Raw genomic sequence first — 25,825 nt, 5'->3', positions numbered from 1 at the left:
CGACAAGGCGAAGGCACGCGATAAGCCGTACTGGGCGGCTTTTTTTTTTAAAATAGCAGCCTCGCTGATTGGCTGTGTGCGTTTCACCGAGCTTTGACTGCTGATAGGCTGCGGTCATAAGCAGGGTTTCCTCTCTGGCCACGCCCACACACAAGTGGCTGCTTTCCAGGTTTCACGTGTAGGCCACACCCCCAGATGACGTGAGCAGGTTATTTAAAGGGCAAGGATGCAGGGTTCCCCTGCTCAGCTGTCAGTACTGCCATGCAGCGGTAATAGGATGGAGTGTGTGTATAGAGCCAGCTACCATGTCTGGAACAAGCACAGTGTCATTGTGAATGCCTTATAGAGTTTTATTATTTTTATTTTACCTGATATGACCATTTTTTTTTTAATTGAGCTTTGATTTATTGTTTTGAGGGCATTTATTATCATTGGTATTTTAATTGCATTTTATATTTCTGTGTTCGTTTTAGTGATACTGTGTGGTTTCTTAGTGGGAAATTTGCCTCTTGCTTTCTAGCAATAAAGCCTTGTACTTTGTACAAAGTATGGGTCCAGCAGATTACTGCTGCTTGTCTCTGAATTAAAGGGCAGCGCTGGCTGTTTCATTAAAGGGAAAAGGTTTACTTTGAATTTAAAAAGCGTTTAGAAAACTGGTTATTAAATTGCTGCTAAATAATTTTTTTATTTTTTATTTGAATTGTTGGCCTTGGCTGTGTTTAAAATGGCAAGATGTCAATATAAAACAAATCTCTTGTTTTAGACTCAGGCCATGTCTCCCTATCATTAACCAGTACTATATTCCCTTGACAAAGGCTTTTCAGCCGAAACGTTGGTTTTTTTTTTTTTTGATTGACTCTGTCCCTACTTCTCACTGAATTTGGTATGGTTTGTTGCAATTTTTTTATATGTCTGGGTTTTCATTATACTAGTATTATAGTGGTGGACTGTTTGCATGATATTTCTTTCATTCATTTATTACGCATTGAGCGTTTATATCTGCCTATAACATTGTTTTTCTGGTAAATGCTTTTGAATAGCATGACTTTGTATCTCTGTGGATAATATTTAAAGAGACAGTCCTATAGTATATACCCATTTAATAAAGATTTTTTTTCTCATATATAAAGATTTATGGTTGTGCTCCTTACTCTATTCACACTGTTATGTATTTTGGGTTCTTTAGGGGATAGAGCTTTATGTGGGTGAGCACCCAGTATTCATTACATTAGCCTTTTCCTGGGGCTATTTTGTTGTTTAGTAGAGTGTGCCCGCCTTGTTTCATTTGCATTAGCTGTGACTGACTGTGTCAGCTGACAACTTGCAGCCTTTCACTGGTCCCATTGTTGGTATCAATCGGTATGGTAAGAAGGAAGTGTGCAATCTCTGCCTTTGCCATACTTCCATAAGGGGCTGGGCTGTGGGATTCTATTTAAAGTAATCATAAAAATGTCTCAACACTAAATGGAGGAAAAACAGAGGTCTCCCCCTGCTATAACCACTTCACCTAAATTAAGTACCTATGGTATTACTTTCATTTTAGCTGTATTCTTAGTGGAATGAGACTGCATACAGTCAATTAAAATACATTTTAGACTTCAGCACTTTATCCATCATGTTTTTATGATGCAGCGTTTATGTTGTAGTAAACCAAATGACCATTTTGATGTTTATGTACTCTTGCATCAGTTTGCTTCACATAAATAATTTAAAGAACACCATAATCACTAAAGCTCACTGTAGTTAAGGTGCTAGGGGTGCCCTGGAACTAATCCTGTTCTAAGTGGTCAAACTGGGTTTATTTTTTGTTTTGTGTTTTTGGTTTGACTTCTTATAAGAGGCCCACAACTAATGCCAGAGAGCTGGAAGATTCTAATCCGGATCTTCCATTTGTGCCCATGAACGAAGCTCATTGGCTGAAGCATCGGCTGTTCACTCTATAACATGGCACATTCAAGCTGACCTAATTTCATTAATTTAGTGGGTCATTCCATTTTGGAATAATATATTTAAAAAAAAAAAAATGTTGCTGCGACCTGGACCAAAATTCATTAAGGGGTTAAGCATCAATTACTAATAAGTCTACTTGCTGCAACTCAGTCACCATTATTGAAGAATTGTGCCAAATCAGATGCTACTCATAGAGCAGCATTGAGACACATCATGCATGTGCAGCTACTCTGAACAGATCCTCCAAGCATTGTAACTACAGGGCACTATAGTGGTTATGATGCCAGTATTCCCGTGGTGCTATCCCAGCGTAAGAAGATATTCACCTGACTCTGGTGGCACTTCATTACTTATGGTCTTGTTATGCTAAGGCACAATATCATATTTCCAAATTAACATAATGCATTCCCATTTTGCATATTATTAACTGACTGAGTGTCAGCCAAGAATGTCCCAGCTTTGTATACTAAGGAGGAAAAATTAAAGGAACACTATAGTCTCCAAAACCATTTTAGCTTAATGAAGCATTTTGGTGTATAGATAATGCTCCTGCAGTCTCACTGCTCAGTTCACTGCCATTTAGGCGTTAAATCACTTTGTTTATGCAGCCCTAGTCACACCTCCCTGCATGTGATTTACACAACCTTCCTAAACACTTCCTGTAAAGAGTCATCTAATGTTTACACTTCATTTATCCTAAATTCTGCTTTATTTCAAATGTCCTGCTCAGTTAATAGCTTGATAGACCCGGTAGGAACTTCCTTTGTGTAATTAAAGTTCAATTTACAGAGCAGGAGATGACCACTATAGTGTCAGGAAAACAAACTCCTCCCACTGGGCTGAAGGGGTTGAAACCCCTTCAGCCACTTACCTATATCCAGCGCCCTGCTCCCTTGGTGCTGGTGATCTCTCCTCCCCCTCCGACGTCAGCTCCTGAGTGGAGCCGAATCCGCATGCTTGGCCAGAGCTGCACGCGCATTAAAAACGCCCATAGGAAAGCATTTCTCAATGCTTTCCTATGGATGTTCTGCGTGCTCAATGTGATTTTCGCATTGAGCTTCGGGGAAGCGCCTCTAGCTGCTGTCAGGAAGACATCTGAAGGGTTAAAACCTGGGGGACCTGGCACCCAGACCACTTCATTGAGCTGAAGTGGTCTGGGTGACTCTATTGGTCCTTTAACTCCTAAATAGCAGAGAATTGAGCAGTGAGACTGCAGGTGCATGTTCTATTCACCAATATTGCTTCATGAAGCTAAAGTTGTTTTGGTAACTGTAGTGTCCCTTTAATTCACTTTAACATGAGGCAGATCAGAAGGGCTGCATTTGCCCATCAAAGCCAGGTAAAGGGCAAAATATTTAGAAATGGCTTGCAATTGTGACTCATGCCACCATAATCACATCATTGCTCCATAGAGGCAATGGTGCTCAGTGTTACTTTAACGTCCTTTGACCCCTCTGAACTTATTGTATAAGCAGTGGTTTCTGTGCATAGTAAGGGTAGCTGTCATTAATCTGCATGACGACTTCTGCTGTAGAAAGCTGTTAATTGAACTTTGACTCCGAGAAGCTTGTAATATCCTGTTCAGAGAAATCTTTTTATAGAAAAAATTAGTAAACCTGCAGATTGGGAGGAAAGTGTTTTTTTGTTTGTTTTTATATTTATATATATATATATATATATATATATATATATAGTTAATCTTATGTCAGGTGAACCTTCTGACTGGGTCAGCATGGCTCCCAGGATCTCTCTCCTCCTTAAAGGGACACTCAAAACAACATAACCATGCTTATTGCTATAGTGGTTATGTTGCCTCGACTGTCCTGGCATCACTTTAATGCTGAACGATGAGGAATGGTGTAAACCATGGTTGTACTTGGTGTTCATAACATGTAATACCATTTGTGTTCTACAGTAAAATGGGATGGAGTACAACTTCCCTTTAATCTAGCTGTTACGGTACAAAAATGTCTTTCTGTACTGCAGCAGATCTTGAGAAAGTATATTAACGCTTATCTGTTTTTCTCAGACTACCCCCTCAGCTAGATGTACGGATGCCACCCATGTCCAACCCTCAAACACAGCTGTATGGGCTGCCACCTACTCTACTCCCAGAACCCTGGATGCTGATAAACAGCAGTACTGCCTTGGAGGACCTCTTTGGGTAACCACACCTCTGATACACATCTGATATGCTGGCTGCCTGGTAGTGTGTGGGTTTTTCCTCTAAGCATGGCTTAGTATCTTGCACAAAAAAAGACACTAAAACGTTTAGTGCTTTATTTGTAAATTGTTTTTTTTTATTTTAATTAAACATTTGTTAGAGGTATATTTGAGGGATGATCTGCCCTGATTGTCACTGAATTATTAAAGTGTATAGCCTCATACGGCAGTAGTCCCAATGATGAGACTAGCCACCTTAGTTAGACTTGCTAAACACTGAAGGCCTCCTGCAGTTATATGCTATTGCTGTAAACTGACTTTCCTTTTCATGCAACAAATCTGTTGTACAGTGTGTCTTCCAGATCACGTTTTCTTGGTGCTCCAGGGTTAGTGTCAGAGACAGATTGCTACCAAAATCAAAGTATACCACAAATAACAAGGTAAGTACAATACGAGGGAGCCAACCACAGACAATAACCATTATTGTTTAAAGGGGGATCTTATTTATGATGTCTAATATTTTGGCTGAATATACACCTGTTGGTATTTAACAGTGTTTGTTTTGTGAATTACAGGTCCACAGTTTATGAATCCTCCTGTAAAGTGCAAAACCATAGAGTGGATGTAGTTAGTGTTGGTGTTGATACAGAGTTGGATCTCTTCGATCTGGATCAGTCAAGAATCAGGTTTGCTATACTTGAGCAGGAAGCACTATGGGGATAACTAGTACCCTCTACAGTCTAATTTGCATACAATAGCAGTAATCTTGACATTTTATTCTAAATATTGCACTATAATGCAGTGGAATCCCAGTACTTGTCAAACATTGTATATCTCTTTATCAAAAAATAAGATGCGCAGGTAAAAATAGATGCTATGAACTAATATCTCCTCACTCGATGCCCCCATATGGATCCAAGCATGCCAAGAACAGTTGCAGACACCCCTCCCCACATCTGTATGTATAATTTGTATAAAGGTTTAAAGGGACGCTCTAAGCATCAAAACAATTTTAGCTTAACTCAGTGTTGTATAGATCATGCCCCTGCAGTCTCACTGCTCAATTCTGACATTTAGGAGTTAAAGGGACACTATAGTCACCTGAACAACTTTAGCTTAATGAAGCTGTTTTGGTGTATAGAACATGCCCCTGCAGCCTCACTGCTCAATCCTCTGCCATTTAGGAGTTAAATCCCTTTGTTTATGAACCCTAGTCACACCTCCCTGCATGTGACTTGCACAGCCTTCCATAAACACTTCCTGTAAAGAGAGCCCTATTTAGGCTTTCTTTATTGCAAGTTCTGTTTAATTAAGATTTTCATATCCCCTGCTATGTTAATAACTTGCTAGACCCTGTAAGAGCCTCCTGTATGTGATTAAAGTTCAATTTAGAGATTGAAATACAGTTATTTAAGGTAAATTACATCTGTTTGAAAGTGAAACCAGTTTTTTTTCATGCAGGCTCTGTCAATCATAGCCAGGGGCGGTGTGGCTAGGGCTGCATTAACAGAAACAAAGTGATTTAACTCCTAAATGACAGTGAATTGAGCAGTGAAATTGCAGGGGAATGATCAATACACTAAAACTGCTTTATTTAGCTAAAGTAATTTAGGTGACCATAGTGTTCCTTTTAATCACTGTTTATGCAGCCCTAGCCACACCTCCACTGCATGAGACTCGGTGTCTCTGTACACACTTGCTGAAAGCCACAGTGTTTAATTTAGAATTTTCATTACCCTGAGAGTGCAGCTGCCTCCTATGTGTGATTACAGTTCTCTTAACAGAGCATGAGATGTAAGTGTCTAAAGCAGGGGTAGGAAACGTACAGCACTAGTGCCATGCACGGCACTCAAGGTGTCTTTGCACGGCACTCAAGGTTGCTAGAGCCAAACAGGGTCTGGCCTATCAGGAGTCCCAGTGAAACTTCAGATATCTGCTAATACGAAAAGGTGGTGAAGGACAATCTTCAATTTATGCATTGTAGCACGTAGAGGAAGTAATCTCAGATCACTTAATTCCCCCCCCCCCCTCCCCTCCCTGAGAAAATAGTGAGTTTGAGGCTCTCCTCTGCTGGCCCATGCTATCCAAGCGCCAGCCCTGCTGTTTGCCATCATGGACCGGAGGGGAGATCAGTGATCTCCCTCCCCGGCCCACAGGCACATAGCTTATATACGAACAAATACAACAATACCAAGCAACTGCAGTATAAATAACACAAGCAGAATACAGCAACTTAAACCTCTCAATTTAAAAAAAAAAAAATAGGACCGGCACGCTACGGGACATCACAATCCTATATCGGCACAGTGCTGCTAAAAGGTTGTCTACCCCTGGTCTAAAGTAAGGCTGCATAACTGCAAGGGTAGATGTGTTGGTTTATACAGCCCTAGCTACAAGTGCTTTAACTCCTAAATTGCAGAGAATTGAGCAGTGAAACTGCAGGGACATGATCTATATGCGTAAACTGCTTCATTAAGCTAAAGTTGTTTTGGTGCACACTGTCATTTTAATGTATATGCAGATAAACTTTGTGTAATAAAATGTCTACCCTGCCAGAAGCAAACTACAAATTGATATCTTATATTTGTGTCCACCTCTCATATGTATTGTCAACAGTTCCCCCAAGTTGCATGGTTCTGCCCACCTTGAAACAGATGAAGCTATTTTACAGAGACGACAAAAGCAGATAGACTATGGCAAGAACACACTTGGTTATCAACGCTATATTGAACAAGTCCCCAAGTAAGTCTCTTCTGAACAATAACTACCTCCAGGTAGTTTTTTTTTTAAACAGTAAAGCTATAATATATTTGCAATCTGACTTCTTACAGATAACCGACCGCATTTTCGCTTAAAGTGATTTATGTGTGAATAGTTGCATGATTAAAGCTCTGTGGAGGCGAAACGTCGCACTTATTTCTTGGTGAGGTGGTGAACCCACAATGACAAAATTACCTTCATAATCCTGGAGTGCTGCCTGTGTTCTTCCTTTTTCAATTATGTGTGAATAGGGTCTTCCTCCCTCTTCCCATTTTACAAAGTGCAGGGTTCAGTAGAAATTGGCACTTTTATAAATTAATCTTGTTGTATCTCCTTGGCTGTCAATCAGACAACAGGTTCTGTTACTTCCTTGTTGTTTAACTCTGTAAACGATGCGCACACACACCTGGCCTTCCACCTGATCTAAAAGAAAACGTGATTCATCCGAGCAGGCAACCTTTTTCCGTTGCTCCATGGTCCAGTTCTGATGCTGAAGTCCCCATTGAAGGAGTTTTCGTTTATGGACCAGGGGTCATCATGGGCACTCTGACTGGGCTATGGCTACACCGCAAACTGCAATGCACTGTGTGTTCTGGCACCATTTTATCATGGCCAGCATTAAAGGGACACTGTTGTCACCAGAGCAACTACAGCTTATTGCATCAATTCTGTTGAGTATAATTCCCTTCAGGCTTTTTGCTATAAACACTCTTTTCAGAGAAAATGCAGTGTTTACACTACAGCCTAGGGACACCTCCACTGGCCACTCCTCAGATGGCTGCTAAAGTTGCTTCCTTGGGCAGTGCTGCAGAGTAAGCAGCACTGCCATTCAGTGTCTCCACCCTCTGCACGCATACACTGTACTTTCCTCATAGAGATGCATTGATTCAATTAATCTCTGAGGAGATGTTGATTGGCAAGGGCTGGTTGACTTGTGCTGATCTGCCTCCTTGAGAGTCTCCGCCAATCCTATGGGGAAGCATTGTGATTGGCTCAGGCCACCACTTATGTCAGCAGACAGAGGCAATTCACAGGCAGAGGCAGCAGCTTCAAACCTGAATACAAGTAAGATTTTACTATATTTGAGGGGAGGGGGGGAATGGAGGGGGGTGTTAACGGTAGTTTTAATACTACAGGGTCAGGAATACATGTTTGTGTTCCTGACCCTATAGTGCTCATTTAAATTTCTAAGCAAGTTGCACTACAGCTTGCTATTCTCTCTGATCAGATTGAATGTGGGAAGCAAAGGCAAGTCGATTTGTTTCCCACATGCATCAGTGAGCCTTGGCATGGTCTTGATGCTGGTTCCATTTGTCCTTCCTTGGACCACTTTAGGTAGGTACTACCAATGCATACCAGTAACCTCCCACAAGAATTTTAATTTTGGAAATGCTCTAACCCAGTCGTCTAGCCATCACCATTTGGCCCTTGTCGAAGTCACTCAGATCTTTTTGCTTGCCCATTTTTCCTGCTTCCAACACATGAAATTCAAGAACTGACTGTTCCCTTGCTGCCTAATACATCTTACCCATTGGCAGGTGCCATTGTAACAATATAATCAATGTTATTCACTTCACCTGTCAGTGGTTTTAATGTTGTGGCTGATCTGATGTCAAGATCTGGACACCTCAATTTTCTTCTCCCCTGTCCATGATGTCTGCAATTTGCCCTTCCGGGGGCTGGGGGGGCGGGCTGTAGTCCATGGGCACAGTCTTGCTTTTCCTGGTTAAACTTTTTTATGAACGGTTTATTCCAAAAGTGCTCTGATCTGGATGGATTGGCTTGGACACTAGTAATGGACTGAGAGCAGGTTAAAAACAAAACCTGCAAAAGCTCTAATTCACTACTGCAGGAGTGCCCATCACTGGCCAGGGTTAAAGATAAATGGAAATAGGGCACATTCCCAATGCATAGGCCAGGCAACAGCAATACCAGGTGATTTCCAATAACGTGTCTTAATAACAGATGGCCTTCTGTGCAAGTAATAGCGACGCTTTTTATTAAATGATGTGAAAAGCTTTTTCAGGAAGCATGTGTATATTGATTACTATACAGGGAGCAGAGAAAGCCAGGAATTCACCCTCGCAGCCCTAACAAATACAAGAAATACAGCCGGCGCTCATGGGATATGCAAATCAAACTCTGGAGGCGTGCACTTCATGCATGGGATCCACCGTTAGAACTCTCATTTGAGTAAGTATCAACTGCCGTGTCTGGCAAGCATTCTGTTTAAAGGATTTGTGGGGTTCTATGGTTTATGGCTTTATTTATCGTTTGTCTACAGCAGTATTAGTGATGTGTTCAGATGGCATTAACTGGTATCAATACTTTGAGAATTCCTTGATGACTGTGACTGGTTAATGCAAATTTTTTTTTTTTCCTTACAATAATTTAAGATACAGCAAAGTCCCATGTGCCCAGTCAATCCTGGTTTTGTCCTTTTTTTGGCCTTAAATTAATCTAAAGCCTAGATTTTTTTGATTTTTTTTTAGTTTTATTTAAATTTTGTGTAAGCATTTCAAATGATCACAATTTGTTGGGAAAAGTTTCAAAATTATTTATCTACATAAGTAACCACTAAAGTCTGTGCCATTTTGTAAAGAAATCATTTGAAAAGTTTTTTTTTTTTTTTTTATTCTTTATTTATTGTCAAACAAACGTTTTATCAGGACATTGACATATCAATTATGGGCTTCGCAGAAGCCTGAGGTGCAAGCTTATATATTTTCGTTGGTCTGTTTTTTCTTGTTTTTGTTTTTACTTCAAAGGTATAACATAACGTACATAAGTGATTGGATTTTGTCACAATTGTAACAGTATGTGTACAGTGATGGGTAAAAGTGAGGTTTTTGGAAGGTGTGACTCATTTGACCATGTTTTTTTTTTGTAGTTATTCATGGTTTGCGTCAATCTGGCCTCGTATGAGAGTGAGTCGTCCTCTCCTTTAGGAGCGTGGGAGCCTGTTAGTCGTTCGGTGGTGGGGGGGGGGAGGGGTGGACGTCCACTCTCTGCCCTTTAGCTCCGAAGTGGAGTCATTCGTTATATTGTTCCCATGGTGCCCATACCCGGTTAAAGGTTGTCATGGTATTGCGGACCTGGGCTGTCATTTTGTCCATTAAATAGTTGTCTTTAACTTTAGTCATTACTAGGGATATAGGTGGTGTCTCCGGCTGTACCCATTGTTGAGCCAGGGCTCTGCCGGCCGCTAGGTATAGCATGTTTAGTAGTATCTGTTCGTATTTGTCTAGTTAGTCTGTGGGTCGGAAGAGGAGGCAAGCCCAAGGGTCGGGCATGAGTCTTTTGTACAGGAGACGGGAGCCCACGGCCACTACCTCCCTCCAGTACAGGGTAACCTTTGGACAGTGCCACCACATATGAATGTAAGTGCCTTTTTCCCCGCACGTACGCCAGCAGGTGTCTGAGGGGCTGATTTGCATGTGGCATTGCTTGATAGGGGTTGTATACCACCTAAGTAGTGTTTTGTATGCTTGTTCCTGTAGGGAGGTGCAGATAGATGTTTTTGTGCATGCTTCCCAAATGTTTTGCCAGTCTATCCCCTCTGTTTCCCCCAGGTCCGCCTCCCGCCTGTCTGTGTATGTTATTGTACCCCATGTCCCTGACTCTGTGCAGATGTGGCAATAGAGTAGTGAGATGAGTTTCGTTGGCATGGTTTCCTTAAAGCATATGCATTCGAAGAATGTTATGTTCTTGGTTGTCGCTGCTTTAACCGTGGCGGTTTGTGCGAAGTCCCTGATCTGAATGTAGCGGAAAAAATCTCTGGTTTGCAGTGGAGCCAGGGATTTTAAGTGGTTGTATGTTACTAATAGTTTGTCGATGTATAGGTGTATGTAGCGTTGTAGCCCTGTGGTTTCTATGCCTTTGAAATCTTGAGCCCTGAGTCCTGGTGGGAATGCTCTATTCTGGAATATTGGAGTCATCGGGCTTGGGGTGTTCATGAGTTTATATTTCTGTGCTACCTGGTCCCAGAGGCTTATCGAGTTGAGGATGGCTGGGCAGGTGGTTCTAATTATCATCCTGTGTTCTCTGGGTGTCCATATTAAAAATTGAGGTAGGTCTGTGCCAGTCATTAGGGATTCTATGTCTACCCATCTGCGTTGGTCTATTGGGCAGTGCCAGTGTGCTATTTGGGCCAGTTGTGCTGCTACATAGTAGTTTTGTAAGTGGGGCAACCCTAGTCCTCCCCGTGCTTTAGGGTTGTATAGCATGGCTCGGGCTATTCTAGGTTTTTTCCTCTGCCATATGTGAAAGCGTTGATAGCCTTCTGGATGTCTGCCAGATATTTTCTGGTGACCCTGATCGGTAGTGCTTGAAAAAGGAATAAGAGTCTGGGCATGACGTTCATTTTCACTGAGTGGAGGCGCCCTAGCCATGTAATGGGTTTGTCTGTCCGTTTGTCTAAGTCGTGTTTTTTTATGGTGTGCAATAGGGGTGTGTAGTTGTGTTTGTATAGTGCCGTGGGGTCAGCTGTAAGTTGTATTCCAAGATATGTTAGCGATTCATGGTTTATCCTTGGTTGGTGTTTGTGCTTAATATATAATGTTTCTTGGTCTTGCAGGTGGAAGGGCATGGCTGTCGATTTGGTGAGGTTGACCTTGTATCCGGAGACTTCTCTGTATTGTAGTAGGAGTGTGTCTAGTCGGTCCATGGATCGTATTGGGTCAGACAGTGTTAATAGTACGTCATCGGTGTATGCCGCTACTTTGAATTGTTTGTTTCCTATTTGTATGTCCTGTATCTGCGGGTCTGTTCTAATGGATTGTAGTAGGGGTTCCAAAATTAGCGCGAACAGAAGGGGTGACAGGGGACACCCCTGTCGTGTCCTGTTTCGCACCGGGAAGGGGGTCCTGGGGGCTCCAGGTATGATTGTTTGTGCTTGTAGGTCTGTATATAGGGCCTTAATTGCGCTAAGGAATGTGTCTGGGAAGCCTTGGGATTCTAGTAGCTGGAATAGAAAAGGCCATTGGACTCTGTCAAAAGCCTTTTCGGCATCATGGGAGAGGGCGAGGGAGGGGGCGTTGGAGTTGGACACGTACCAGATCAGGTCTGCCCCGCGGCGGATGTTTTCGTATAGCTGTCGTCCTGGCATGAAGCCGACCTGATCCGGATGAACTAGTTTGGTCAAGAGAGGTGTTAATCTTAGAGATAAGATTTTTGCGAATATTTTCAAGTCCGAATTGATTAGGGAGATTGGCCTGTAGTTCGCAGCTAGGGTAGGGTCTTTATTCGGTTTCGGTAGTAGTATTACGTTAGCGGTAGCCATGTCTCGGTCTGGGGTCCCTCCCTGTAGGAAGTGGTTATATAATTTGGTTAGGGGGGGTACTAATTCTTCTTTGAATTTTTTGTAATATGTCAGGTCCAGGCGCCTTATTGCCTTGTAGTGTAGAGATTGCCGCTATCACTTCTTGGGTTATGGGCTCTTGTAGGGTGTCTGCCTCCTCTCTTAGCCTTGGTAGGTCTGTGTGTGTCAAGAGGTCGTTGATACTTGTGAGTAGTTGGGCATGTGCTATCTCACTTCGTGGGGTATGGTCGTACAGTCTGCAAAAGTATTCTGTGAATGCTAGGTTGATGTCTCTTGGTGTGTTAACTGCTGCATTAGAGGAGTTACGGATCGTGGTGATGGGTTTGGATTCTTGTCGGGGCCTGAGCGTCCGGGCTAATAGTGTGTCCATCTTATTGGCTTTCTCGTAGAAAAGGCGTCGGGATTGTAGGATAGTGTGCTACATCTGCTATTGATAGTTCTCTGATGGAATGTCTTAGTGCCTGGAGTTCGTTAAATTTGGCTGTGGTGGGGTTGTGTTTGTGTTGGTGTTCTATTCTCCGTAGTGCAGTTTGGAGTTCTAAGAGGCGTTTTGTTTTTGCTTTTTTGTTATGGGTGGCTGTTCGGATGAAGTGGCCTCTCAGCACTGATTTGTGGGCTGCCCATATGATCGTCGGGTTTACGTCGCCCGTGTCATCGTTGCTAAAATAGTCTGATTGTTGCCTGGGTGGCGAGGAGTATCTCCTCGTCATTGAGCAGGTTAGCGTTGAGTTTCCAAGTCCAGTTTGTGTGATAGTGTAGTTTCCCCAGTGTAACCGATATGTCGGCATGGTCAGACCACGTGATGCTGTTGATCTGAGTGTATGAGTTTGGTCATGCCTGCTCCATTGAGGAGAATGTTATCGATTCTAGAGTACGTGTTGTGTGGTGCGGAGTAGTATGAATAGTCCCTGGTATCTGGATGTTGTAGCCTCCACGCATCGAGTAAGCCCGTGTGTTGAAGAAAGGTGTGCATTAATTTGTCTTGACTCCCTCTGCCCTGTGAGCGTTGAGTGCCTGGTTTGGAGCTTCTGTCAAGTGTCGGGCAAGGGACTGCGTTAAAGTCTCCACCTACTATTAGTATGCCTCCTTGTAGAGTGGCAATCAGGGCTTCCAGGAGACATGATCTGGTTCATTGGGGGCGTATATGTTGACTACATGTATTTTCATGCCGTGTATAGTGCCTGATGTAGCTAGGTATCTGCCCTCCGGGTCAGTTTGGTGGTGTGTTAGTATGAATGGGCAGGTTTTGTGGATCAGGATGGCGACACCTGCTTTTTTCCTAATTGCTCTAGCCTCATACGTCGTGGTGTATGTGCGGTCTGTCAGTCTGACTAGTGTTGTTCTATGTAGGTGCGTCTCCTGTATGAGTGCTATATCAGTATGTTACAAATCGCTATTTGTAACTGGCCCTTTAAATGAGAAATTGCCCTGCTTCCCTGGATTGTGGAGAAGCATGTTTGCCAGCCTCCTGCCTCATGACTATGGCCCCTGGAAGATTGTGCTCCTGAAAACTTATTAACATTTATTGGGTGTGTATGGCCCTTTAAGAACCGTCTGGGGACATATTGTGACTTTGCTGAACAATGCCCCTTTAAGACTATGTCCCCAGACCGGTAAAATAACTTGTTCCTGGCTTTCCCCCACTTGGTTCAGTAAATAGGGCTTACTGAACCAAGTACCACACAGGCAGACCACCCAGAAGTTAAAGTGTGCAGGCAATTTACCTCCCAGGCTGTGAGGTTACTGCCGGTCAATTGCACGTGGCGGCGGCCATCTTGGTTTCCTCGAATGCGGTCAGCGGTGTATGCTAAAGATTCTGTGGAACTGAAATCGGCTACACATTTTGCCGAACACCGCTGACCCTTACCTTCTCCCATACGGAACTTGCAGCTCCAGAGACTAAGTCCCGTTCGAAATGGGACTTAGTCGTTTTTTTCGCATGAAATTGACCGACCGCACAGCCCAAATCTATGGAACTGTTTTGGGCAGGAAATTGTGCTTGCGGTCGGTCATAAAGGACTTCCAGCTAACTTTTGATCCACTGGAGGGATTTGGCTGATTTTTGGAAGTGTTTATGTTTGATGTATGCTGAGTCTGAATATGCAACTTTTATTGAAATTGGATGTATGGTTTTAAAGTTACAGTGTGTGTGTGTAAAAACTGTATTTTTATTGTATGTAATAATTGGTTTAACTGTTTATCTGAGGGGAGGGAACCTGTGGGCTGTACTATGCTGTGATTGGTTAATTTCATCCTCCCCCTGGGAGTGTCCTGTGTGTACCTTATCCAAATAAAAAGCAGGCTGGGTGTTCCAGTCCAGAGACCTCTTCTGACCCTCAATACGTAGCCTTGTCTCGTTATTGGAGGGAACTGCTATATCACACTGGGGATTGCTATGCGCTGCATATTCCCCTGAGCTCTTAATCACTTAGCTCTTTTAAGAGCTTGTTCCGGATACGCTCTCCAGGAGGAGAGATCTTCCCCACACGTTCCTGAATGCTGAAGGTTCATTCCAGGGTGGACGGAAGACGGCGCGGCTCCAGTTAAGCTACGGCGGTTGTGGAGCCTGCGGTGGTTGTGGTGTCGTCTGCAGTGCTTGGAGTCCTCTGAGAGCGCTAGGAGCATCCATCAACGGAGGGTACTCGGTCGGGGTACCCGGAACTCCGTTACATTGGTGGCAGCGGTGGGATGGCGTCCTAGTGCGAGGAGAAGCAGCTCAGAGACACTGGTAACGTTTGGAGTTACAATTGAGGGCAACGCTAGCCATTGGGCAGCGCCCCTGGCTACAACAGGATGGAATCAGCTGGTTTGCGGACAGCGTTCCATGATGAGGAGGAGAAGGAGGCCGCAGATTACAGGGATGCAGCCAGAAGGGAACTCTGGTATGATGCCCTGGAAGAGGCCCAGTGGCGGCGAGGTGAGGGCCTCCCCAGTGATGAGCAGCGGCTACAGAAGCGTGTGGCAATGCGAATATGTCTATTGGGGGAGCAGCCCCTAGATGAGTGGGTGGCAAGACTGGAGACCCTGGTATGGCGAGAGATCGGGCTAGACAACGCATACCAGGCCCTCTGGTGGCATACCATTCGACTTACTCCCTGGACGGCCGAGCACGACCTACCGGAGGGGGATGATTATGATGGTCCTGGTCTACTTCAGGATGCCATGGAGGAGGATCTTGATTTCAGCAGCACGGAGGAGTCTAGGTTTTGGGACATCTACGACTACCGGGTGGGCATGTATGTCTGGGCTGACGAACGCGAGGTGAGAGAAGACATGACCCACCTGGTAACAAGGGAGTGGGAGCTGGAGCAAGACTACCTACACCTGCTCAGCTCCGTGCAGCCCCAACCTACCCGACAAGCAGAACCAGGTCTAGAGCCCTTCAGCTGGAAGGATATCGTAGAGGTTTACTGGGAAGATCCCCAACCCCAGAGTGAGTGTCAGGGAGCCGAAGGTGCCGTCCTTCCCCCCCCAGCAGCAGTGTGTCCTACAGAGAGCAGAGACAGTTGGTCCCTCTCTACAGCAACAGGACAATGGTAAGGGAGTGGAGACAGGCGGTCTCCCTCTCCAGCGGCAGTGTGTACCCCAGGGGGCCGAAGGTGCCGACCTTCCCCCCCCAGCAGCAGTGTGTCCTACAGAGAGCAGAGACAGTTGGTCCCTCTCTACAGCAACAGGACAATGTTACGGGAGTGGAGACAGGCGGTCTCCCTCTCCAGCGGCAGCCTGTGTTTCCGGGAAAGGAGCACAGCACACCCTCTCCCCAGCGGCAGCTTACCCTAACAAGGGGAGACACCAATCCCCCAGACGGCGCAGATGGGACCGTGGTCTCTGTGCCTGACCTACAGGGATGCTGGACAGCCTTTCCAGATCCCCAACTACCCTCACCGGGACACCCAGAGGAGGGGGTAAGTACAAATTCCCCTCCCCAGGTAACTCCTAGCGTGGCACCAGAGTTAACAGAGGCAATGTTAACCCCTACTGACGTCCATGTTCCCTTGGCTACTGAGCCGGACTATGTCCCAAGCATCCCAGCAGACGAGCTGGCAGCTGGGCAGAGTGCAGTCGGCCTCTGCCCTACCTTTGTCCCTGGTCCAGAGCCTGATGTCCTGCAGGCTACCCCAGCAGAAGAGCTGGCAGCTGGGCAGAGTGCAGTCGGCCTCTGCCCTACCTTTTTCCCTGGTCCAGAGCCTGATGTCCTGCAGGCTACCCCAGCAGAAGAGCTGGCAGCTGGGCAGAGTGCAGTCGGCCTCTGCCCTACCTTTGTCCCTGGTCCAGAGCCTGATGTCCTGCAGGCTACCCCAGCAGAAGAGCTGGCATCTGGGCAGAGTGCAGTTGGCCTCTGCCCTTCAAGTACCCTCGGCATGTGGCCTCATTACCACAGCCAAATACCCAGGTGCAGTGACTGTGTGTTGTGGGTGGGCTGTTCCTGTACTTTGATGTTGTGGGGGGGCTACTCGGACATCTGTTTATTGTGGGTTGGTGGATCGACTAACGGAGGCACTGACCGACAGAAGGTCAGGTGCCTGGTTAGTCTTCCCCCCAAAGGGGAGATGTGTTACAAATCGCTATTTGTAACTGGCCCTTTAAATGAGAAATTGCCCTGCTTCCCTGGATTGTGGAGAAGCATGTTTGCCAGCCTCCTGCCTCATGACTATGGCCCCTGGAAGATTGTGCTCCTGAAAACTTATTAACATTTATTGGGTGTGTATGGCCCTTTAAGAACCGTCTGGGGACATATTGTGACTTTGCTGAACAATGCCCCTTTAAGACTATGTCCCCAGACCGGTAAAATAACTTGTTCCTGGCTTTCCCCCACTTGGTTCAGTAAATAGGGCTTACTGAACCAAGTACCACACAGGCAGACCACCCAGAAGTTAAAGTGTGCAGGCAATTTACCTCCCAGGCTGTGAGGTTACTGCCGGTCAATTGCACGTGGCGGCGGCCATCTTGGTTTCCTCGAATGCGGTCAGCGGTGTATGCTAAAGATTCTGTGGAACTGAAATCGGCTACACATTTTGCCGAACACCGCTGACCCTTACCTTCTCCCATACGGAACTTGCAGCTCCAGAGACTAAGTCCCGTTCGAAATGGGACTTAGTCGTTTTTTTCGCATGAAATTGACCGACCGCACAGCCCAAATCTATGGAACTGTTTTGGGCAGGAAATTGTGCTTGCGGTCGGTCATAAAGGACTTCCAGCTAACTTTTGATCCACTGGAGGGATTTGGCTGATTTTTGGAAGTGTTTATGTTTGATGTATGCTGAGTCTGAATATGCAACTTTTATTGAAATTGGATGTATGGTTTTAAAGTTACAGTGTGTGTGTGTAAAAACTGTATTTTTATTGTATGTAATAATTGGTTTAACTGTTTATCTGAGGGGAGGGAACCTGTGGGCTGTACTATGCTGTGATTGGTTAATTTCATCCTCCCCCTGGGAGTGTCCTGTGTGTACCTTATCCAAATAAAAAGCAGGCTGGGTGTTCCAGTCCAGAGACCTCTTCTGACCCTCAATACGTAGCCTTGTCTCGTTATTGGAGGGAACTGCTATATCACACTGGGGATTGCTATGCGCTGCATATTCCCCTGAGCTCTTAATCACTTAGCTCTTTTAAGAGCTTGTTCCGGATACGCTCTCCAGGAGGAGAGATCTTCCCCACACGTTCCTGAATGCTGAAGGTTCATTCCAGGGTGGACGGAAGACGGCGCGGCTCCAGTTAAGCTACGGCGGTTGTGGAGCCTGCGGTGGTTGTGGTGTCGTCTGCAGTGCTTGGAGTCCTCTGAGAGCGCTAGGAGCATCCATCAACGGAGGGTACTCGGTCGGGGTACCCGGAGCTCCGTTACACAGTATTTTTTTATTTCAGTTCTCTTAGTAGTAGTCTTTGTTTTTGGGGTTTGTTGAGGCCCCTGGAGTTTATGGATAGGATTTTAAGTGTCATGGTGGTGACGTTGTGGTGGCTGTCTCAGATTGTATGGTCCTCTGTCAGGGTCTGTCTTAGTTCGGGTAGGTTCCTTCCCTGGTTTTACCATGGTGTCTTGCGCAGGTTTAAGAGCGGTAGTCTCACTTGTACACATATTAAACATTAAAACATTATAACTATTTACATAATAAAGAAAAACATTCCAAAGTAAGTACAGTCTGGTCTTACATTTTGCCAGAGCGAATCGGGGGTGGCTTCTCTTCCTGCCGGTCATATCCCTATGGAACCAGCAGGGTCGAGTGAGTTCCCGGTCCACCTTGTCACAATGCGAGAGACTCATTTACAGCTATTGAGAAAATATTTATAGCTAATTCACGGTTACATCACATATCCCTGGCTATGCGTCTAGGTTAATTTGTAGCGTGCCCAGATAGTGGGGCCGGGGTTACCTTTGTGCTCCCCCATGTTTCCAGTTGCTATGGGGAGTTTAAGGTAGTATTGGGTGTTATAGGTGTGACTGCGGCTCCCTCCGGTGGTTGGGGTTATGCCGTTGAGGTTGCCTTTAATATTGTTGCGGTTTCCCACAGGTTGTGTGTGGGGTTGCTTTTGTCCTTGAGGCCTTATGGGCCTGGGCCGTGGGTGATTATTGGATACTTATATCTTGTTGGCTTAGCCTTCTACCCAGTGTGAGAGGGCCCAGGCCTTGGGTAACTAGTTTGATTATCGGTTGCCATGTGGCGTGAGGAGTTGGGTAGTGTGTGCAATCCCCATCCCTCGTGTGTGTGTGTGTGGGTGGGGGGTGGTGGTGGTGGTGGTGGATTATCCCTTCTCCCATTCTCCCATTCTCCCCTGCCGTAGCCAGAGTTTCCCCCAGGCCCAGTGGTGTGGCCGGTCCCCAAGTTCGTGTGGGGGGATACCTATTAACCAGTCCGGTTGAGTGGTTGTCAAACTTCGCGGGAGCTGGGTGAGAGTTCATGTGTGTCGGTCCGCCGCTTCTCCAGCCGTCAGCCAGTCCCGGGGGAGTGAGCGGAGCTCCGGTAAGTTGTTGTGTGGCAGGATGAATCCTGGCGGGGGGTCTAGGCGGAGGCCGCGGAGAAATTTTATGGGATCAGTCCCGGGCAGGAGGGTGTGCGTTGCCTGACCTGAAAGCCACGAGCTTGAATGTGGGGGTGCCCCCACGTGTACCGGATCTCTTGGTCTTGCAGCAGTGAAGTTAATGGCTTCCGGTCTCAGCAGCGCTGCAGTGTAGTAGGCGATAGATCTTGGAACAGGGTGATGTTGGCAGATTGATAGGTGAGTTTGTCCTGTCTGGCATATCTCATCACTGCTTCTTTTGTTGTATAGAAGTGGAAGCGGATGATGATGTCCCTTGGCGCCATCCCTTCAGCTCTGCAGGCCCGGAGCGCCCTGTGTGCTCAGTCAATCGTCCATTTTTCTTCCGGTATTTCCGGCAGGGGCTGCTTAAAGTATTGCTCTAGCTTTTCCACTAGTGCCCCCTCGTTGGGTGTTTCTTGGAGGCCCCTAAGCCGGATATTGTTGCGCCTTGAGCGGTTCGCCAGGTCTTTGACCAGTAGTTCCATTTCCGTTATTTTTTGCTCCACAGCTCTTGTATGGGTCACTGTGGTATTGTGGGCCCTTGTTACTTGTTCCATCCTCTCTTCCAGCACCGCGGTCCGGGCGCCCAGCGCCTGAATTTCCAATTTGACATCTTGTGTGCTCTTAGAGATTTCTCCTGCGAGGTAGTTGCGGACCTCCAGGAGTTTAACTTTTCAATTATCTAAAACCAATGTTTATTCTCCCCCCCCAGCACACCTCTTTCCTTTGCTCCTCCTGGCTGTAAATACCTTCATATAACTGTTCCATCTCCATCTTTGTTCTTTACGTCTCACTCTCCCAGAACCAGCAATACTGAAATATCTCAATTTTTTTTCTCAACACAACCCACCCCACCCCTCACCTCTTCCTGACCAGCCAGGTTTCTCTTAAATATATAGCCTGCTCCTCTAACTGTTTGAGTCTCCCTCAATTACGTCCTCATTCCCTTTATATTTTACCAACATACTGCAACTCTCTGAACTTCTTTTAGTCATCACTTCCAAATTCCCCCCTGCTACCCCTTGTCTCAAATCACCATTCTATCCTTTAGATCAGGGGTCAGCAACCTATGGCACATGTGCCCTGCATGGCACTCGAGGTGCCTTTGCACGGCACTCAAGACTGCCAAACAGGTTCTGTTCTACCAGGAGTCCCATTGGGACTTCAGATATTTGCTACTGCAACCCATGTTGTGAAGGACCACCCTCAATTTATGCATTGCAGCACATGGGGGTAGTGATCACTTCTTCTCCGTACTTGTGAATGGGAATCCACACTGGAGTAGAGAAGCCTGCAGCACCTTCCGCAGCTCCTGCCCTTGACCAGTACCTGGTCAGCCTGGTCCCCACTGCTAGATATACAGAGCTCTACAAGAAGCCCTTTTTCATGCAGATAATACGGGCCGCTCACACACAATCTCAGTCCCCACAAACACACCAGTGACAATCCAGATACACGCACACAACCCCACAAGCAGCCCCCATACACATCCACATTCAATAAGTATCATACACAAAACCGTAAACTCCTTATGAACATATACAATATAACGTCCCACATATGCACAAATACGTTTCAAAGCAACTTCAGCATCCATAAGTAAAACAAGAACAACACGGCAACATGCACACCTCCTTTTTAAATAAAAACGTACCGGCATGACAAGGGACTTCAAGAGCTTGTTTTGGCACGGTACTACCAAAAGGTTGCCTACCCCTGTTTTAGATTGTAAACTCACAGGCTATCTAGCTACGCACTTTGTATAAAAGAAGTTTAATGTCTAGATCTCCGCTTATTATTAAGCAGGGCCCTCTCTACCTTTTTGTATTTGTCTGCGTATATTGTACATTCTCCCCTAATTGTACAGGGCTGCGGAATATGTTGGCGCTTTCTAAATACCAGTAATAAATAAATAAAATGGCGGAGCTCCAATACCGCAACTGGGTATCTCGGCTGATTCCTCCTCGTAGCTAAAAGTGCTGGTCAGTGATTATAACTTACCACAGTGACTAAACGACACATGGTTCTTGGAGTACAACTGTTTTTGAGTTGAATACAGCCTTTTATGCACAGACTCCTAGCATGTGGTCTCCATTCAGGACATGCGGTGCCTGCCCAGGCGCCTCTGTGTCTGGGAGATAGTTGAGTTGCTGCCCGCTAAACCAATTTATCTTCTGGATACAGAGTGCCTAACATAAATAACACGCCAAAATGCAGGAAAAACACACAGGAACCTCACATCTTACATCTCCAGATAGCTATGGTCCAAGCGCCCATGTTGGCAAAAAAGCGCCTGGATCCATTGATAAGCCCAGTTGCCACGGGGTAAAGTTCTGACCGCACACTAGGTTTAAGCCCAAAATAGTTCCACGATTGGGGCTTTTGCCAGTCAAATGTTGGGGCCTTCTGTGGTCCAACGAAAGGTGGCTCTTCCTGGTTCTCTGGGAACTGCTGTTCCATTTGGTCTGTAGTACCTTCCCTCCAAATAGTGCTCTCCTGGCAGGTCAGGAAGTGGGGCAAAACCGTGAGCCAAAGTCACCGGCCACCGCTATACCAAGCGACCAATTTTGTGGTTTCAGAAGGTTTGCGGCTATTTGCTGCTGGTGACCTTTCAGTAGTTTGAGTGCAAATGCCTGCCAGGGAACTGGAACATTTGGTAATTGCATTCTGTAGAAGGGAAGGCACTGAACCAAGGGAGATAATCGTTCCTTTGGGGGAGAAGGTAGGGGGGATATAGGACAGGGGCCGGCACACTGAGTAACATCATGCTGCCAGAATTGTAGGATGGTTGGTTAAACTCATTTATATCATGACAGCAGCCTTTCATCAATATGCAAGTCTATTTACAAACTATTAGTCACTTATTGATGTGGATCAGTGATGTTATATGATCTTATAAAGAACTCCTCGTGAGTTCTCTAGAAAAAAGTTGAAAATTTTTACACCTGTTTAAAAATTAGATAAAAAATTGCAATCACAAACTACTAGTAAAGCATCATAGATATTTTCCATTTACAGATTTGAGCCAAGACTTAAATTTCATTATTTAAAAGGTTGTCCTCAATATGGATTTCTTGACTGATGCTGAAACGGTGCTTCATCAGGAGATGCCCAGCCTTGTATGGTTCTAATACTTATTTAAGATACACTGCAGAAAAAATAATAAATAATAATATTAAAGGGACACTATAGTCACCAGAACAACTCTGAATGGAGACACTGAACTTTACTCATAGATGTATTGATTCAATGCATCTTTATGAGGAGAAGCTGATTGGCCAGGACTGTTTGACTTGTGCTGGCTCTTCCCCTGATCTGCCTCCTTAACAGTCACAGCCATTCCAATGCTTTCCTATGGGGAAGCATTGTGGTTGGTCTGATCAACAATTCTGATTTCAGCTAAGGGGCATAACCAGCACCAGCAGACTGGAATGAAGGTAAGATTTTACTATATTTAGTGTGGCAAGGGAAGGATCTGGGGGCTAGATGTTTTTAACACTATAGGGTCAGGAATAAAAGTTTGTGTTTCTTTAATATTTATATGTATAAATATGTATTTCTCCAAGGTATCCCAAACAATGCTGCCAGTGTGATTACTGGACCATTTTTATTTCCCTTCCTGAAGTTTGGCTAAAGTTGTGTATTACAAAAGATGGGTTATGACCTTGTTTTACCTACCCTCTAGAAAAGAATGGAGTAATTCCACAGAAAAACTACTAGAATCGTGGTTTGGATGCAAAGAACCATTACAGAATCTGACGCCTGATCTAATTAATCTACAGGTACAAGTTGATTATATACAATAAGCATAAAGTTAGTTTATATGTTTACCAGACTTTAATTTCTTTGACTTGCATTATTAAACTTCTTATCCAACGTGGTTTGTAAGCTATCCAGTTGCTGGAAGAACATTCCTAGATTTCTAGGAACTAGTAATATTGGCAGGAATAAAATAAGATTATTGAGCCCGAGGGGGATGTTTGTCTCAAATAACTGTGGAAAGATAAAACTTCAGCCCAAATGTTTGGTTGATTTAGAAAATGCTATTTTGGGAAATTTCTGAAAGTGTGATTATGCCCTTTCTCCCTCTTGTCTCTCTCTAGTTATCAAACCCGCGGCATATGGACTGTGCCCCTCACATTCATGGACCCTCTAAACCATGCGATTATTTATCTTTCCCTGTCAACACAGACGACTGGTATTTTTCACAGTGGAAGAGGTTCTAGATGAATTAATACTCATTTAAGTCTAATTGGATTTCGGTTTAAAGATTTTGTGGAGTGGTGCAGTACATCATTCATTCAGTTTATGGAAAGAAAAAAAGCTTATGTCAAAAATTATATTTTACTTTACTGTATGCCTTGAATTCATATATTTACATTACATGCTCATTCAATTCTTAAATGAACCACCCTGTCACTTTAAGTCACTATTGCAAATTAGGAACAATGAATACAGGTTAACTAATGGAGAGGAGCATGCTTTGGCAATGCCCAATAGAAAAAAAACACTTGTTTTGTCCTTTAAATCCACCAGCCTCATGTCTGATTTATGTGTTGGTACATTACTCTTATTTAGAGTTTACGAGTTATGATTGAAGAATATAAAGCCACTGCTTAAACTAATGACTAAAGCTTATAATTGTGCAAACATTTCAGAGTTTCTCAAACAAGCTGGTTAGAAGAGTCGTACCAGTATAATCTGTACCATTTGTCTTTTGGGCCCTTGCATTAAATATGGGAGAGCACAAAGCTACAAAATTCTGCAAGCAAGGAAAGATACTATGCTATCAAATGCATTCTTAAATTGTCCAAGATGTCTTATGAGTAACCAGTGATTATATAATATTGCAGTATCTATAATATCGGGGCCCACGGTTTACACTATCTATTGGTGATTACAATTCACTCCTGGTACCCTGATGAGTGTTCAAAGACCTCTCGAGGCTAGCAGTTGCAAGTAGCTGCTTGGTAATATAGGTCGTGGAAGTTTAAGCCCTGATTTATATAAAACACATTTTAAAGTATAGAAAAAAAACTGCCCACCTGAAATCAATTATAACTAGGCAAAGTACAAAAAAAAACACTAACACCATGGAATAGAAACAGAGTTCTGACATAACATTTGTGTATACAACGGAAAAGGAATTTGTACAGGGACTTCAAATTCCTGGCCGCGTTACAAAGTTTTAAAGGTATATTTTATTTCTTATCCATATTTCCGCAGTCTGTACTATCCTAAAGCATAAACTAGGAATTTGGTAGGAAGTTGCGCTGGTTTGCCTCACTCGCGTAGCCACACTCTGGTATTTATTAAATAAATAAAATGTAAAATAAGGTGGTGGTCTACAGAGGGATGAACAGTCATTTTAACACAAGAAAGGCGGCTTCATTTTCACTTGTCTTTCAATAGTTCTCTCCCAGCAGCAAACGAAGTTAATAACAAAATCTAAACAAGAATCTGCAAAAGGGAGGGAGCAATACAAAACTCTCAGAAACCACCCTCTCACCTCTAATTTCTTTATTGCTGTCTCCCAGGTGAGTCTATTTCAACTTGGTGGCTTCAGCCTAGATTTGGTTTGTCTTTTTAGGCTTTTTACACTCTTCACTCTATTGCAGGGTATTCGGTTTTTCTATTCTGCTTTTCATGATTTCATCCATACTTGCTGCTTTGACATTTTGTCTCCCCCCTCCCCCCCCCCCCCATTGTATCACTCCCTGGGAGAGGGACACAAGTGTCTGTTATGATGCTCTGGTGTCAGTAGCAATTTCTCATACTCCTTTCCCCTAAGGCTGGGTGCCCTGGTCTCTGTTCTCCATGCCTCATTCTTTCCTTTTCCACCGTTCCCGAACTCTTTCTTGAGTTCCTGAATAGTAACAACAACCATCTTGCCAGTTGTACCATTTCTTTGCACCTCTTCTGATGCATGGGTAGTGTTATGGACGGCACATTTTTTCCTTCTGCATTTTTCTTGTGGTCCAGACTAATTGCAATTCATGCACCTTTGGAATGTGCCTTTCTACAAGACTACATTTCATTTATTCACTGGTAAGCTCCAATGTTTTCCCTTCCTTTTTACGTGTCCATGCAAGTCAATCCTTTTTATACTGCTGGCCATTGCTTGTCACTTTGCAACTTGCTGCTGAATTTCATTTGCGGCTGACAGAATAGCAGTTCTGTGACTATGAAAAGGCATTTTCTCCCCACTGGTTTTCCCTCTGCCCTTCACAAGGCACAGCCCCAAAAAGCACCCTCACGCCAACAGTTTGGGCTTAGGGGTGAGCCATCAGTGGATACCATGGTTTATGGGGACATTATATTTGGGGTGGTGGATCAGATATACTGTTCTCCTGGTGCTTTAGCAAAGAGGGACTCTGTGGGTGGGAGATGGTTATCAGCCTTGGACTTGAAGGTGCCAGTGAGGGATCATTCTTTAAGTATTGGTAATCAACCCCTGAGGGTGTACACGTTTTGTACCACCTAAATGTGTTTTTCAAATAAAGTAAGCACAGTTTCACCCTTCAACAGGTCTTCATTGATAGACTGACCTGCTATAATCACTCTGGGTATTCTGAGGTACAAAGGAGGGATGCTAGCAGAGATACTCTCCTACACCAC

The 25,825-nt window shown here is 44.6% G+C and overlaps 1 protein-coding gene across 1 annotated transcript; it reads left to right on the top strand.

The window, feature by feature from the left end:
* Nucleotides 1-209: 209 nt before the first annotated feature.
* Nucleotides 210-23,520, top strand: LOC134600803 (oocyte-specific histone RNA stem-loop-binding protein 2-like). The gene is made up of 8 exons (XM_063445193.1): nt 210-269; nt 3,980-4,114; nt 4,464-4,553; nt 4,689-4,799; nt 6,730-6,855; nt 8,929-9,066; nt 22,893-22,989; nt 23,311-23,520. Exons 1-8 carry the CDS (start codon nt 262-264, stop codon nt 23,431-23,433), a joined length of 828 nt encoding a protein of 275 aa, XP_063301263.1. The 5' UTR covers nt 210-261; the 3' UTR covers nt 23,434-23,520.
* Nucleotides 23,521-25,825: the final 2,305 nt, after the last annotated feature.

The sequence above is a fragment of the Pelobates fuscus genome, chromosome 3 (assembly GCF_036172605.1).
Source record: "Pelobates fuscus isolate aPelFus1 chromosome 3, aPelFus1.pri, whole genome shotgun sequence".
NCBI classification, from domain to species: domain Eukaryota; kingdom Metazoa; phylum Chordata; class Amphibia; order Anura; family Pelobatidae; genus Pelobates; species Pelobates fuscus.
This window is presented reverse-complemented; position numbering and strand designations above follow the sequence as displayed.